The 16,984-nt window shown below is 52.2% G+C and overlaps 1 protein-coding gene across 9 annotated transcripts in view; it reads right to left on the bottom strand.

Moving 5' to 3' along the window:
* Positions 1-16,984, bottom strand: part of ABCA13 (ATP binding cassette subfamily A member 13) — a 395,893-nt gene that overhangs the window by 236,850 nt on the left and 142,059 nt on the right. For 8 of the 9 annotated variants that reach the window (XM_047839515.1, XM_047839521.1, XM_047839537.1 and 5 more), the window contains 4 exons: positions 14,295-14,408; positions 10,868-10,958; positions 7,231-7,407; positions 4,952-5,258 (listed from right to left, as the gene is read on the bottom strand). In XM_047839515.1, the coding sequence (XP_047695471.1) occupies positions 4,952-5,258; positions 7,231-7,407; positions 10,868-10,958; positions 14,295-14,408 (689 nt within the window). The remainder of the gene's footprint in view (positions 1-4,951; positions 5,259-7,230; positions 7,408-10,867; positions 10,959-14,294; positions 14,409-16,984) is intronic. The other variant, XM_047839531.1, reaches the window with a different exon arrangement.

Below are 16,984 nucleotides of genomic sequence, written 5' to 3'. Positions count from 1 at the left end.
CCCCCGGGGAAGCTCGGGGCTGAGAGGAGCCTTAAGTAGTCAGGGGTCCTGATCCACCCAAGTCTGCAAATCCCAGGGGAACATTTCCCAGTGCACGCCCCTCAGAACAGCACTTCCTTGGGCTGCTGGCCAATAGTGGATGAGAGAGTGGGAGGGAGGAGGGGGACAGAGGGAGGGAGGAGGAAAATGGGGGAGGGAGGGAGGGAGGGAAGGAAAGAGGAGGAGGAGGGAGGGAGGAGGGTGGGGGAGGGGCATGGAGAGGAGGGAGGCGGTAGGAAAGGAGGGAGAGCTGTGTTCCCAGAAGGCGGAACTGCCTACGTAAATCAACTTGAGCAGACTTCATTACCATGGACACACTGCCCTTGTGTGCAGGGGCCCCTCCTGGTAAGACCTCCTCCCCCAGCTGTCTTCTGCTGCCCAAATTCCCTGGTAGCCACCACCGGCTTCTCCCTACCCCCACACACAGCAGGCTCCTAGCTGGTCTGCACTCAAGTCTCCAGCTGTCCCCTCCCCCCTCCAGCCTCCTCTGGGCCCCCCACACTGGCCACCATCCTGAGGAGGGCCCCAGTGACCCTCTATCCCACCTGGGAGCCGCGCTGGCCACTCTGCAGGCCCCAGACCACTCCCAGCCCTCACCCTGGCCCCGGGGTGCTTTCTCCAGCCCTGTCCCAGAGCCCTGTCCCAGAGCCCTGTCCCAGAGCCCTGTCCCTGCCGAGGGCCCGCCTTGTTCCTCTGTAGGCACTCCCACCGCAATGGTGCCATCTAGTCCATCCATCAGATGCTGACGACCCCCTGGACTGCCTCCTACTCAACGTGTCACCAGGGTTCCAAAGGCACCCAGATGGGTCCCCACCCAGCTGCTATCCCCATCCCCCAACCTTCTCCACCCAAAGGCCCAGCACCTCACAGTCCACGCCCTTGGACAAAAATCATCCGTGTGGATGTCTCTCAGTCACACCCTCCCCGTCTGCCGCCTCCCTTCTGAAAGCAACCAGAATCTGACCACTTTCCACCTCGGTCCCTGCTCTTGCCCTTGCACACCGTGCCCTCTGCTCAGGGCCTCTTCACACACCTGCCCCAGGGCCCTTGCCCTGGCTGGCCACTCCTCTGGCCTAGAACACATTTTCCTGTGCTTCTATAACTCTTCCAGTTGGTCCTCTGCTAAGAAAGAGACGACAGGGGGGCACCCAGGTGGCTCAGTGGGTTGAGTGACCAACTTCGGCTCAAGTCATGATCTCGAGGTGTGCGAGTTCAAGCCCCGCGTCGGGCTCACTGCTGTCAGTGCTGAGCCCACTTCTGATCCTCTGTCTCCTTCTCTCTCTTCCCCTCCCCCACTTGTGTGCTCTCTCAAAAATAAAAATAATAATAAGTAAAAAAGAAAGAGACAACAGACCCAGAACAGTCACTTGTGCCGAGCCCCACATTGGCAAACCAAGACTCAAAGCTTAGCCTAAGTGTAGTTCCAACTCACCAGGAATGTGTGTAAACTGTAACCAGTCAACTGAAATTACCTGCGGGGCAAGACTGAGACTGTCCCCACAGACCCCTTCCGCTCCCCTGGGAGGGCGGCCTTGCCTGAAACTATCCATTCTTTGCCAATCATTTCCTTGAACACCCTCCTTTTGCCTTTAAAAGGCTTTCCTTTCCTCCAGCTCTGGGAGCTTTGTATTTGCCAAAAGGGAAGATGCCTGATTCAGGAACCCTCCAACAAAGCCCATTTGATCTTTAATTAATTTACTCAGTGGAATTTTTCACGTTCAACAGACTGAATGTCACCTTCTTGGCAGGGCTGACCCTAACCACATTAATGATTCCTCTGGGCACTCTGGCCACCCTGGCCTTACACCTGCTCCTCTCTTACTACCTTCCAGTATTCAATTCAAGCTTCTCCTTTATTGTATGTGTAGACCCCCGCGTCCCTGAACTCAGTCACGAGAGCAGGGATTTCTACCTGTCCCTTCACTGACACAACCAGGTCTGGGGACTGACAAATGGTACACATATATAGTTGAATAAATGAGCACATTAACGGCAATATAACTTATTCAGCACATAGCAGGGAGCCACTAAAAATTTCGCACAAGTGTGCTCTGTGGTCTACACCGGGCTGCCCAATGATCGCTCAGGTGGCCGAGCGCCAGGATCTTAGATCTCAACTGTGCCTCAGCCTCCTATAGGTTCACCCAGCCCTGCAGATACAGACGCTTTCTAGGACTAGAAATAAAAGAAGGGTATGCGGTGATGAGAGCCTCAAAGACTTAAATCTCTCAGTCAAGGAGAATATTTCTTCACTTCCTTCAAAGACTTCTGAGAAACGGTGCTGTGCTGTCCCAGGGAGGGAATAGTAACACTGAATCCATGACCCAGGATCTCGGCAGGACACTCGGCTCACTCAGCCCAAGGCAGGAATGTTTCGACCAAAGTGTCCATCAATAGACGAATGGACAGACAAGATGGGGTACAGATACAACGGAATATTACTGGGCCGTAGAAAAGGATGCGCTCTCGCCATTCGCGACAACACGGAAGGACCTAGGGAGTATAGCGCTAAGTGGAATACATCAGACAGAGAACGACAAATACCGTGTGATCTCGCTTCCCTGTGGAATCTGCAAAACCAAAGTAAACAAACAAACAACGGCAGAAACACAGAAACAGAAGCATAAAGACAGATACCGAGCTGGTGGTTGCCAGAGGTGGGGGATGGGTGGCGCAGATGACGAGATAAAGACACACAAACTTCCAGTTATAAACCAAGTAGTCAGGGAGACGAAAAGCACGGCGTAGGGAATGGAGTCGGTAATAGTGTGGTCACATACGGTGACAAATGGGAAGTACCCTTAACGTGGTGGGCGCTGAGCTGTGTCCAGCACTGCTGAGTCCGTGTTCTACGCCCGGAACCGACGTACCACCGTATGTCAGCTACGCTTCCAGACAGAAAAAGGAAAGGGACTCTCGCGGGGCTCTCAGCTCACTCCAGCCCGAGGCCCGAATGTGTCTCGTCCACAAGAACTTACTTTCGCGGGGTGAAAGGGCACATCTTCGCGACCCTACCCGGCCTCAGTCCCACCCCGTCACCAAGCCCGTTAGCCAAGCACCAGGGACCTGGCAGGCTACCTCCGCCTCGACAATAAGCTGTTTGCAGAAATGTGTACCGTTCTTCTCAACACACCCTCCTGGGGGCCACCCTGCGTCTGGGGAGACGAATCGAACCCCAGCTTCGTCCTGCGAACAGGACCGGAGGGAGTCTGCACGTTGTACCCATATGCACAGGGCCCCTCTTCCAGGAGATGGTCGACAGCATGCTTAAGAGCTACAAAGAGGCTTTCAGAACGCGACCTTCCCGAGATTCGGCTAAAAAGAGAGCATCGTAAAGAGTCGATTTCTGGAAACAGGTCATTAAACCCCACAAGGCCCTGGAATTTGGGCTGCGGTGAGGTTTGGTGCATGACGCTTTGCCAGGAACAGTCGTTCCCTCGATTTCTGCTCTTGGTGCCAATGCCTCCCAGAAAAATAATTCAGGAGAAGAGCGATGGCAGAAAATGTTCAAAGCTGACACACGATCATCGCCCCGAAAGGAAAGAGAAGCTTTCATTTTACAAAGAAGGAGGTTAAGGGACACCTGGGTGGCTCCGTCGGTTAAGCGTCCAACTTCTGCTCAGGTCGTGATCTCACAATTCGTGGATTCGAGCCCCATGTCGGGCTCTGTGCTGACAGCTCAGAGCCTGGAGCCTGCTTCGGATTCTGTGTCTCCCTCTCTCTCTGCCCCTCCCCCACTCACACTCTGTCCCTCAAAAAAATGAATAAACGTAAAAAAAAAAACACAAGGAAGTTAAGAGGCTTACCAATGGTCTGCACAGTGAGGCAGAGCCTGGGGTAAAATGACACCCTAGCCTCTGTTCCTGACCCCTGTTTTCTCCACCATGCTCTCAGAAGGACAATCCTACAGGGTACAGCCTTTGCTCCTAGCACAGTGGGAATACTGCCTTTCGCCTCATGAAACGTACTGATGTGCTGCTATGCAGAAGGCATGTGGCCAGACAGGAAGGAGGAGTGAGACATCGAGACACCTGTCTGGCCAGCGCAGCCCCAGTCGCCTGGCTTCTACTTGGCGGGTCCTGCTCCGTGGTGTCCTACGGAAGGACCAGCATCTGCCCCCTGCTCTCATAGCAAAGGCAGTCCGGGTGGTCCCTCTGATGACCTCACCCTCGGCCTTTTCTTCCTGTGCTCCCCACACCTGCAGCCTGGGGCCTCCAGCCCGGCACAGGATGAGATGCTTGAGGAACAACATCCTTCAAGGCTGAGATCTCGGCCCTCAGCAAGGTGGATGTCAGGCATCCAGGGGACCGGCGCTGGGCACGCTGTCCACTCTGTTTTGCCAACCCTTCCTGGCCCTGCCCCCCACTCTCCTTCCAGGGCTATGGTCCAGCTGCTCCAGCCCATAACTGACCATCCCTCCTTTCCCCCGCAAGGATGTCACGAGCCTGGTCACCAGTTTACTCCTGCATGTTCCCAGACTGCCTCACACGTCCCTAAGCCACTGTCCCGAGCCTCCGAGAATCCCCCTCCTCCCGGAAAGTAAGGGGTGCACATCGACTTTTTAAGGATTTGCACTGAAGAGCTAGTGACCTTCTTCTGTTTCGCGAGCTCAGATGGCTGGCCTTGGAGCCAGACGCATGTAACCCCTGTGAATACTGTTCCAGTTCCTTCCGAGGGGTCTTTAACGCTACGGGTAAGTCTGGTGTCAGAGCTCAAGTCCTACACGATCACAGTACCTCAACAATTATCCTTGCGTCTGGACAGCTCAAGAAATTAAACAGGGGGATGGACTTTCTCTAAAATGCTCTTCGGCGTGACTACACAGAACTTCTCTGCACTCGGCACGCCAAACGCAAGGCGCTTCTCGCTATAAAGCGGGCACGCGGCAGGGGGGCACGTGGAGGCTACTCACAGGTCCCTGGTGTGACAGGGGTACGGCATGGCCTGTGTCTGTGTGGCCGGCTCCTCAGCCTCCTGCCCGGTCTGCACCGAGATGATGGCCCTTTCGATCATGTCTTGCAAAGGGACAAAGATGTAGTTGTACTTGAACACATCGGCCGGTAGGTTCTGAGGATGGAACTTCCAGAAAGGGTTTTTCACCAAATCTGTCCTCATGCTGTGTAGGACGCTGGTCCGGATGGTGTATGTGACGTGGGGCGGCGGGCGCAGAGACGGCGTCCCCAAGTCCCCGCTGCCCAGCGAACTGTTGAATATGACACCTGTTGGCAGGAAAGGGAAGACAGGGTCAGTGCGGCTCACCCGGGGTCAGCGCGGGTCGAGCACAACTGGACGGGCCGTGAGATGGGGCCCAACCCTCTCTGTGCAAGGGGACAGGCCCCACGGGGACGCAAAGCTGATTCTCCATGTTCCACAGGCAGGGACTGGGAAAGTTAGACCCGAGGCTGCCTAATTTCCTGGCGAACACTCTCTCCTATTTTTCATAAACCCCCACTGTGGTGTCTTTTTTTTAAAATATATATATATTTTTTAATGTTTATTTATTTTTGAGAGAGAGAAAGAGTGTGAGCAGGGAGGGGCAGAGAGAGAGGGAGACACAGAATCTGAAGCAGGCTCCAGGCTCCGAGCTGTCAGCACGGAGCCCGACAAGGGGTCAAACTCACCAACTGTGAGATCATGACCCGAGCAGAAGTTGGAAGCTTAACTGACTGAGCCACCCAAGTGCCCCCACTGTGGTGTCTTTAATTATTTGCACCAAAATCATTTGTACACAAAAATCTGTAAGAAAATGATCCCTTTTGCATTTTTATAGAACTTGAAAAACGACACCAGTATGCTCAAATGATCGGGCTTTCCTTCTCTGGGATCATAAACGCTTCCCTATGAATGACAGACAAGTGGGGGTCCAGGCTTCCAGGTGTAAGGACTACAGGACAGAAGGCACAGCACGGGGAACACAGGTGATGGTGTGGTGGCCGACGGGAGCCACGCCCGCGGTGAGCGCAGCATGAGGGACTGAGCCATCGACCCACATGGACGTAATGTGTATCAACTAGATTTCAACGTAAAATGAGGAACTGACCTCTTTGGGGTTATGGATCATCCGAAACGTAAACATAAGGCACATGGATTCCCTGAATTTCATCCATGACGCCTGTTGGGGGTGCGAATGGACCCTCCCCAAAGCTCACATGTGAAGTCCTAACCCCTAGCAGATCACAACTGTTAAACAGATCACAACGGGAGTAATCATTTCAAAAGGAGGTCATCAGGGTGGCCTTTCACCCAACATGACTGGCGTCCTCCAACAGAGGGGACATTTGGACCCCGACACACACAGAGGGCACCCGAGAAGAGACACAGGAGAAGGCGGCCGTCAACGCACCACGGCAGACTCCGCCTCATGGCCTCAGAAGGACCGCCCCCTGCTGACACCTTGATCACGGACTTGTGGCCAGAACCACGAGAAGCTGACCTTGTGCTGTTGAAGGCAGACTGTGGTCCTGTGTCTCCACAGCCCTCAGCAAACTCATAGAAACCCAAATAAAGAACTAACTCGACGTTTAGTCAAAACGAATATGAGAACACAGAGCACATCACGTTTATCCTGAGCAAATGAACGTGAATGAATGGAGTCAAATTGGCTGCTGTCTTGTCCCCTGGCCCAGCCCCAGGATGTCAAGTGATAAGCAAGGGGCACCTGGGTGGCTCAGTCGGTTAAGCATCTGAGTCTTGGTTTCAGCTCAGGTCATGATCTCACAGTTCATGAGTTCGAGTCCTACATCAGGCTCTGTGCTGACAGCTTGTGACCTGCTTGGGATTCTCTCTCTCTCTCTCTCTCTTTCTCTGTCCCTCCCCTGCTCTCTCTCTCTCTCTCAAAATAAATAAATAAAATTAAAACTAAAATTTTTTTACAGAGTGATGAGGAAATCGGAGCATAACTTTAATCAGAAAGATAAAATTTATCACGCGAGATGTAACCATCAAACGACACCATAAACCAGTAACAACGGATGCAGTGAGTAGCGTGGGGCCCGGGATGTGAGGCCAGCAGCCCCGTGTGCAGCCTGTCTTCCCATCAACTCAAGGGGAGTCTTTCCGCTCGGTGTATTTTACCGGGAAATGACTTCTTGTCTTTCTGAGCCATTATCACGCGCATTTAGGGACAAATACACACACGGCAGGCGACTGGGGCCGGGCCCGCATGCGCGTGTGTTTTCACTGAATACTCACTAGCCAAGAAGTCATTCTGCTGCATGAGTTCACGGGCTCTCGACTCCAGGCTGGCGACAGACTCCAGGGCCTGGAAGCGGTTCAACACCACGCAGGAGGACAGGTTGACCAAGATACGGCCCAGGACACGGAGATGCCCGGTGTCCCCGTGGGCAAACAGCTCGTCCAGCTTCACTCCTGAGGACAGTAAGCGTAACGGGACATTGCAACTTTCCTCTCAGCCCAGGGCTTATGAAGGGAAAAAAGTCCCTCCATGGAAAAAATGACTCAATAGTCACATTCTGTTCATGTGCAAATTGTGCCACCTCTTTGCTGGGGATCTACTCCACTTAGTGACCACGTCCCATGATGCTGGTCCTGCTTCACTGTGGAAGAACAGAGGGCGAGCCTGCGGCCCGGGGACACAGGGCAGCGGCCAGGGGACACAGGGCAGTGGCCAGAGGACACAGGGCAACTGGCCACGCAGAAGAAAGCTCCAGTGGCAAGCCTGTGAGCAACACAGGAGACCTCGCACACGGAACCTGGCAAAAAAAGTTAATGTTCCAGCCTGGTAGCAAGGAACTCTAGAAAACGTGCATTCACCCCAATAGCAGGTGTTTTGTGACAACCGCTCGCTTTATCACATGCACTTTGCGAGAACCGCCATCAGTGATCAAGGAACACAGAGGAAAATCCGATCCTGCTGTGCTCTGTCCAGGTCTGCGCGTTTGCAGTGGAAAGAGAGCCGGGGATTCAAAGTGGCCCGTGTGGGCTCCAGAACCCACGCATGCAACGTCTGTCAGGACAACACGCCGAGGAGGACTCAGGACGTTTGGTTTGCTCTGGCTTCAAAGAGGAGCCAGACCACAGGAGAGAGAGACGTGGAGACTCCAAAGGACACAGCCGTGGGAAGAACACCCAGAACTCAGCGCCAAGCAGGAGGGAGTCCAGACGGGCTGAGCAGGCATGGGGTTGGGGGGGGGTGGGGGATGGGTGGGAAGGAGGGGACTGAATCCCACAGGCCTGCCCTGTGCACGATTCTGTACAGGAGATGCCATCACACCTGCCACAGTGGCCAATGTCACAGTGTCACCATAGGGTGGGGCCCATGTGCCTGCAGTTCAGTCAGGAGAACCACTGCGTCCCCCACGGCCTCACTCCTCAGGAGACCCCCAGACACCAGACTGCTCAGGATTCATAAGATGAAAGACTTGGGGCGCCTCTGGGGCTCAGTCATTTAAGCCTCCGACTTCGGCTCAGGTCATGATCTCATGGTCTGTGAGTTCGAGCCCCGAGTCAGGCTCTGTGCTGACAGCTCAGAGCCTGGAGCCTGCTTCAGATTCTGCGTCTCCCTCTCTCTCTGCCCCTCTCCCATTTGTGCTCTGTCTCTCTCTCTCAAAATAAATAAACATTAAAAAAAATTTTTTTTAAATAAAAGGATGTGTGGAGAAAAGTGAGTGAATTCTCTACCTAGGGAGTTACAAAAGGAGATTTGCATCTTAGCATGTGTCTGAGCCCCCAGCACGCCCCCCACTCGCACGGGGCCTGTTCAGAGGGCTGTGCGGGCCAGGAGTGAAGGCCAACCATCCACATCCGTATGGACAAGAATACTTCAATCTACTCCGGGGTCGGGCAGGAAGAACGGAGGACTCACACACACTTTATGGCTCTCACAATTCCTTGAGAATTACACACTCTGGGTCCTGATTCATCTTTTGGAAAAGCTCAGGGTCTGAGTTGCTGGGGCTGTTGTTTTCCACCCACATGATAGAAATTCGTTTTAGGGAAAAGTCGATCAGAAACAGTGAGGGCTCTGGGTCAACACCATTACCACCCTCGCAGAGTAATGACAGCCTCTGTTCCAGACAGAAACCGTCTGAGGCCACAACAGTCCCGCCGAACAGCACCACACGCAGGCTCTGTTATATACAGCCGTCCAGAAACTACTTCCTTTTTTTAGCGTTTTTAATGTTTATTTATTTATTTTTCAGAGAGAAAGAGAGCAGGGGAGGGGCAGAGAGAGGGAGACAGAAACCAAAGTAGTTTGCTTGCTGTCAACGTAGAGCCCGATAGAGGGCTCGAACGCATGAACTGTGAGATCATGACCTGAGCCAAGACAAGAGTCAGACGCTTAACCGACTGAGCTACCCACGTGCCCCAGAAACTATTTTATTTTTTAAAAAGTGTGTTTTAACTACCTGAAAAATGACTTAAGGCAGTAACATTTATTTTAAAATATCATTAACCTTTTTTTTAAAGTTTATTCCTTTTTGAGACAGAGAGAGACAGAGTGCGTGTGGGGGAGGGGCAGAGAGGAAGACACAGAATCCAAAGCAGGTTCCAGGCTCTGAGCTGTCAGCACAGAGCCCAGCGCGAGCCGATGTGGAACTCGAACCCACAAACCGTGAGATCATGACCTGAGGTGAGGTCAGACGCCGAACCGACTGAGCTACCCAGGCGCCCCACATTAATTTTTCTAAGGCAGTAAATTCACCAAACTTTTTTTGTCATAAGAGGGAAATATCGTGCCCCCTACAATGCCTGGCCCTCCGCTGACCTCCAGATGCAGGTGGACACCAGCCCCTTCCCGCTCATGGGCAGAGTGCCAGGATCCAGTGACGCCCCCCTTCCCTTCGGGTCCTTCCTCTATTCCCATCCTGCCCCCGGCCAGGCCGGGCTCCTAAGAGCACCCCTGGGATACACCGGGCGGGGCCTGAATCCACCTCAGAGCCGTTGGTCCTGACACGGCCGTCTGCGCCCCGCCCAGGATGGTGGGGCAGGGTCTCCAGATGCCGGCACAGAACCCAACACTCCTGTGCGCTCGCTCAGTAAATGAACTCACACGGGGCGGCCTGAGTGGCTCAGTCGGTTAAGTGTCCAACTTCAGCTCAGGTCATGATCTCCCAGTTTGCGGGTTCGAGCCCCGCATCAGGCTCTCTGCTATCCGCGCAGATCCGTTTCAGATTCTGTGTCTCCCTCTCTCTGCCCCTCCCCTCTGCTGCACATGTTCTCTCTCTCTCTCTCTCTCTCTCTCTCTCTCAAAAACAAATAAACTTAAAAGAAACAAACAAATGGATTCATGCACTGACAAACTACGGAGGCAATACAACCGTCCGCTGATTGACAGAACCTTCTAGCCTCAGCTCCAAATCTTCCAATTGACGCACCTGCTTTCCGTCAGCTCCTGACTCAGGAACGCCCCCTCGTTCCATAAACTTATCTGAAGTCTCAGAATTCTTGCCTTTGGTATCAGAAGCCTTCCTCTCCAAGTGCACTCCCTGCTACTCAAGCCCTGACTCGGCAAATCAGAAAACCGCAGGGATGAACAAACAAGAGCATTTCTAGTCTTGTGGATGAGAAACCAGAAACCGGAGGGGAAGAGCGACTGGACAGTGTCACCCCGAAACTTAGAGGCAGGAGGATGAGCACCCCGGCGGCAGGCCAATCGGGAAGCAGACCCTGCCACACCCACCGTTGTACACTCACACACCCATCGTGTGCACTCGCACACCTGCACACTTACATTGCACACCTGCCCACGTATGCTTTTGCACACCTGGCCTCCAGCTTGCACGCCTACCCACGTACACGCCCACGTGTGCTCGCACAATTACACACACACGCCCACCGGCTTACACCCGCACACCCACCCACTTACCGTAAGTCTGGAGCTTTTCCATCAGCTTGTCTACATCAATGTGCAGCTGGCTTTCTACAAAGTTTCTTATGAATTTGTTTCTCAGGGCTGCCTAAAGGGAAATAACACAGCTTCACAAAAATAACCTCATTTCCTCAATTATTATTCAATGAAAAATACTTGTGAGGTTAACTCAAAGTTTCAGTATACAAGACAAGGACACATAAAGTGAATCATGGTAAAAAAAAAAAAGGTTCTAAAGATCATGGTAAATAACGGCCTAACATTTGATGACAATTTTATCTTAAACCAAAAGCAACAATTGTGACAATTCAGATTGTAACTGAAGTCACGCACTGATCTCTGAAAACCAAGAATGAACTCAGTGTGACCTTCCAGCAAAATTTTCTAACAAAAGTGTATGGTGACCCTTTGTATCAGATCCTTAACAGGGTCTTTTCCACAGGCCAGCTGTAAAGAGGGGGCCACTGTCAGAAAAGCACTGAGGAAGGGTTTCTGCGTCCCTTGAACCCTCTTAATCCTTCGGCCACCAAATCTCATCTTCGGGAGAGACTTTCATATCGTGATCGCTGCGACCCCTCTTACATCTTGATGGCTTTGCCTCTCCTTTGTCAATGGTTTCCCTACGGAGGGCTCTTCGGGGTGATTTTTTTTAATGCTTATTTATTTATTTTGAGAGAGAGAGAGAGAGCATGGGAGGGAGGGGGCAGAGAGAGAGGGAGACAGGGAATCCCAAGCAGGCTCCGAGATGACAGCGGGCAGCCTGACGCGGGTCACAATCTCACGAACCTTGAGATCGTGACCTGAACATAAACCAAGAGTCAGGTGCTCAACTGACTGAGCCCCCCAGGCGCCCCCTCCAAGGTGATTTCATGAAACTTTGCCTCTTGATCTTGAAGTGGGCATGCACTGACTTGTATACTACTGCCCCCCACAACACCCAACAGTCCACAGCAGACAGAGGACAAAATCCCGTGAGGCCAGCGCCAGGATTAAGCGGTGAGGGTTGGTGGGGGGGTCGGGGGAGGCTAGCGGAACAGGGACTAATTCTGGAATGTGTCCATTCACTAGAGAATATTTATATGTGACCCCAACATTTTGTTAGCACACAACCTTACAACTCGGAACTCCTGATAAGGAATTCTCGAACGTGGTCTACCTTCTGCATCGAGCTCTCTGACTTCTCACACCCGCCCTAGAGATGTGACGATTTCATTGACGTGTCTACAGATGACAGGATTTCAGTATGAAACCCTGGTGTGCGCTTCTTTTCGGAATCTTACATATTTTTTGTCGGGCACGTGGCAGACACAGGGTGGGCACTTTCTGTGTGTTAGTCCCTGAACCTCGGCCACATCTCCGAGAGGAGATCACTCACTCTTAACTGAGCAGGAAGGAGGTCCAGGCCTCGGTCGCCAGCAAAGGCACTAGCCTAAGCCGCTGGTGGCAGAGTCAGATCGAGGAAAGAGTTGCGCTGCTAACGTGACTGCCTGGCGGACGGCGGACCATCAGAGGACCTCTCCAAGGAGCCGTGTGGTTCGAGGGACAGTCAGGCACCTGGTCACATCCTCACGAGACTCTGCAGACGCTCCCTTTGTTGCTTACGATGCGGTGTGTAATTTCCATTCCCAGCAGAGACTTTAGGAAAGCCTACATCATCCGCCATCTGACCCGTTACAGAGAAAGCCTACTGACCCCGTATAAACAAACTAATCCACGAGCAGACAAGTCAAAGAAGAATATGACAATAACCCCGGCAGTCGCACGGTGGTGGCCGCCCTCAGAACCAGCGTCGTGGACCTTCAAAGACCAGGACAGAACGCCGCTGCTGGGCTTAGAAACCACCTGGGTTTGTCGGGGGCCACGACCACCACCCCCGGGCCCACTGCAGGCAGCCGCAGGACCTCCCGGCACAGGATTCCCCAGGGAAAACTGACCGCAGCTCTGGGAAGTGTATTCACTACCTTGCAGGACCGGCTAGGATGCTCCCGCCCAGCCTCTCTCCCTCTCTGGGTCCCGGGGTCAGACCTGCATGTCCTCAGGTGCCTATGCTCCCAAGCTCCCCAGCACCCTTTGCCTCCCTCTCCCATAATAAAATTCTCCCCCATTGGGGAACACCTGGGTGGCTCAGTCGGTGAAGCGTCTGACTCTTGATTTCAGCTCAGATCATGTTCTCACGGTTCGTGAGTTCAAGACCCGTGTCGGGGCTCTGTGCTGACAGTTCAGAGCCTGCTTGGGATTCTCTCTCTCGCCATCTCTCTCTCTCTCTGCCTCTCCCCTGCTCATGTTTTCTCTCTCTCTCTCAAAATAAAACTTAAAACAAATTTTAATAAAATAAAATGAAAAATAAATAAAATTCTCCCGTCTTAGCACCCACTGTGGGAGGCCGCACAGAAGCATTTTCTGCGTGGCAAACACTATTCCAAGTGCCTCCCAGGCCCTCAGTGATTTACAGCTTGTAACTACGATTATTTCCTCACAGCACAGATAAGAAACCCAAGGCACAGAGAAGTTCAGTGACCAGTCCGAGATCACACAGCAGTGCTAGGCTCAGCTCAACTGGGCATCAAACCCAGACAAGCTGGCTCCTGAATCCATGCTCTGAATCGCCCTGACCTACTCACCTGGTGCGTAAGAAACAGGTGGAACAGGAATGAAAATGCGGGCATACTTTCTCATGCTATCAGACTTCAGGTGAGTTAGGGTTCTTTTTCTTTTTTTTTTTTTAATTTTTTTTTAACGTTTATTTATTTTTGAGAGATACAGAAACAGAGTGTGAGCAGGGGGAAGGGCAGAGAGAGAGGGAGACCCAGAATCCGAAGCAGGCTCCAGGCTCCGAGCTGTCAACACAGAGCCCAACGCGGGGCTTGAACTCACGAACCGTGAGACCATGACCTGAGCCGAAGTCGGACACTTAACCGACTGAGCCACCCAGGCACCCCAAGGGTTCTTTTTCAAATGGCCCCTGGTTATTATGTGGCCTACCTCATTTAAAGTTCTGAAGTTCACGGCTGTGGGGCTCTGCAGGAGCTGGCCATCTTAAACCACAGCCTCCGAATTCTGGAGTATTTTAGGTTCTCGATACAGAATGTCAGGGAGTGATAACTGATCCTTTAAGTAGACCCAGAGTTGAATAGTATGCAAACCACTCAAAGGAGCATTAAGGTACAAAATCATGCCTCCATCTAAGTTATGGAATTGAAAGAATGGGCCAGTGTTAACAAATTATTCACCATGCTCATAATAGTGACATCCGGCATGAATAAAACCCTTGGTAATTCACAAAACTGCCTCACAAGTTCACCTTCAGGTCAACGTGATTAGTCAACCAACAAGCACACCCAAGGGGCTCTTGGGGTCTTCGAAGGGGCCACTCTGATTTCAGACGCGCCCTAGCAGGTGCTCTGGGAGCAAAGCCACCACTCACCTGCAGTTTGCTGAGCATCTGGCCACTCCCTCCACTCTGAAAAACGCTGGACACTTCCAGCAAGGTTTCTGTTAAAGTCTTCAGCTTGCCCACGAAATGAAAAGTATAATTTGCCTGCAAAGGAAAGCAAACGTGGGTATGTCTCTAGCTCTGCTGGGCCACCTCAGGAAGATTCTTAGGGACTGTGCAGCTACAGCAGGGGAGAGAGGCCACAGGACAGGACTGGCCAGCAGAACAAAGACGTGCCAAGGCCACGGGCAGGCCGACCGACACGTCCCCCCGCCGGGGGACCGGCTCTGGTGCCCTCATCTCTTCAGGTGTGACCCATCTGTTCACCGTGGTGCTCCCAGGATTGAGTTCACAGAGGGGAACGGCCAATGTCGCCAGTACGTACCGGCTAAACAAAATAATGTTTGCCCACATCTCCTCGAAAATAAGCTGTCAGGTAATGTCCGTGTATTTGTTCTACGACACCCAGCGCTGTTGAAGATACAGCACAACTGGTCGTATTGGATCATTTATTGCTGCTGGCAGAGCAAATAAACCCAAGATTCGTGTAAAATAGCTTGGAATCATAAAAATCTTGAGTCACTGACCCACAAAAAAAAAAAAAAATGCCCATGTCTTTTTTTTCCCTAAAGATAAAAGGACTCTATCCTAAGAAATGATTTAAATGAAATATAGGGGCGCCTGGGTGGCTCAGTTGGTTAAGTGACCGATTTCAGCTCAGTTCATGATCTCACAGTTTGTGGGTTCGAGCCCCGTGTCAGGCTCTGGGCTCACAGTGCAGAGCCCGACTGAGATTCTCTCTCTGCCCCTCCTCCACTTGCTCTCTCTGTCTCTCTCAAAATGAATCAACATTTAAAAACAAATGAATGAGGGGCACCTGGGTGGCGCAGTCGGTTAAGCGTCCGACTTCAGCCAGGTCACGATCTCGCGGTCCATGAGTTCGAGCCCCGCGTCGGGCTCTGGGCTGATGGCTCAGACCCTGGAGCCTGTTTCCGATTCTGTGTCTCCCTCTCTCTCTGCCCCTCCCCCGTTCATGCTCTGTCTCTCTCTGTCCCAAAAATAAAAAAAAAACAAAAAACATTGGAAAAAAAAAAAAAAACAAATGAATGAAATATAAAGGTATCTCCATGAAAATGTCCATGGAATGTTACTGTATTTTTAATACCGAAAATAGTCTAAATGCCAAAGAGAAGGCTTAGTACGGAGGGCCTGGGAGAGTCCAACCACACATCCCTGGGGTCACCAGGAGACCCTCCTAGTGCCCCAGGTCATCCCAGGTCAGGAGCTGAAAACCATCCAGCCCAGAAAAGATAGGAAAGCACACTCTCAGCCCAAAGATGGGGCAGGAGCGCCCCCCACAGCACAGCTGGGGTGTCCACAGGTCGCGGCCCTGTCCCCCCAGCCCGGCCCGGAGCCCCTCCTCCTGGGACTTGGCTGCCAGGCATGTGAATAGGTGCAGAAACACGTCTCACTCTGTCTGCGTGTGGACCTGGGCCCCCAGGACTCACACACTTGCTATTGCCTGCCCGCGCTGGGTAAACGCAGTCCTCTGCTTCTGGGGCCTGTGAAATGATCCTCCTGGTCAAGAGAGGAGGCCAACTATGACTCAGGAGAGAGAAAGGTCTTCAGCTGGAGGTGACTTCATGAAAGAGAGGAGAAAATGTAGGCAATGTCTGCTTCATATTTTCCATATTGTCACGGCTGGTCAAGGAGAGCGGAGAAGGTGGCGATAAGAAGGAGCCGTCTGGGCTAAGGAGCCGCCACCTGAGGGCTGACCACCGGGCGGCTGAACCCAGAACCAGCGGGTGGCAGACGGGCAGTGTTCTGGAACCAGCAACAGGGACAGTCTCCGCACAGAACCAACCTATGACGCCATCCTGGCCCTCAGAGGGCAGGTGCGAGACAGAGGGGAAGAAAAGTAAAACCAGGATCTAGGACAGATGCTAAAGATCTAAGCCAAAGAGGAGGCAAATCCCAGGAGAGGGAAGGGACCAGAGCGGGGTCAGGAATCACCATTGGTCACAAACATCCCTGAGTCTGCACGTTTCGGAGCCGTTCTGATAATAAACAAAATCACATACCTCGTCAGATCTGGGATTCTAACTGAATGAATATATATGCATCGAGGAGTTCACAAGAAACTTCTTTTTTTTATTTTTAAACTATTTATGTTAAAGTTTATTTATTTTGAGAAAGGGGCGGGGGGGGGGCACAGAGAGAGAGGGAGACGGAGATAATCCCAAGCGGACTCCACGCTGTCAGCACAGAGCCCAACACGGGGCTTGAACTCACAAACTGTGAGATCGTGACCTGAGCCAAAATCAAGAGTCATATGCTTAATCGACTGAGCCACCCAGGCGCCCAAGTAGTTCACAAGAAGCTTCTTCAGAAGGAATAAAAAAAAAAAAAAAAAAACTCATGTCGTTTCAGATGGCTTCTCTGCAAAATTAAAAGTCAGTGGACGATGAAGCACATTCTATAGTCCTGAGAGAGAGACAACATAAACCAAGAATTCCTCCGTCAGCCAGGCTATGATGCAAAGGGGGGAGCTCCAGAAAGCCATCTTCGGACACCCAAGGAGAAAGAACCTCAGCTACCTGTGAACGGTCCCAACAGTCACTTGAAGACAACCTGAGTACAAGTTAAGTCAACAATATAAGAATAGAAATTTCCCAATACGA

Source organism: Prionailurus viverrinus, chromosome A2, assembly GCF_022837055.1.
Source record: "Prionailurus viverrinus isolate Anna chromosome A2, UM_Priviv_1.0, whole genome shotgun sequence".
Taxonomy (NCBI): Eukaryota; Metazoa; Chordata; class Mammalia; order Carnivora; family Felidae; genus Prionailurus; species Prionailurus viverrinus.
Note: the sequence above shows the minus strand (reverse complement) of the source record. Positions and strands in the feature narration are given on the sequence as shown.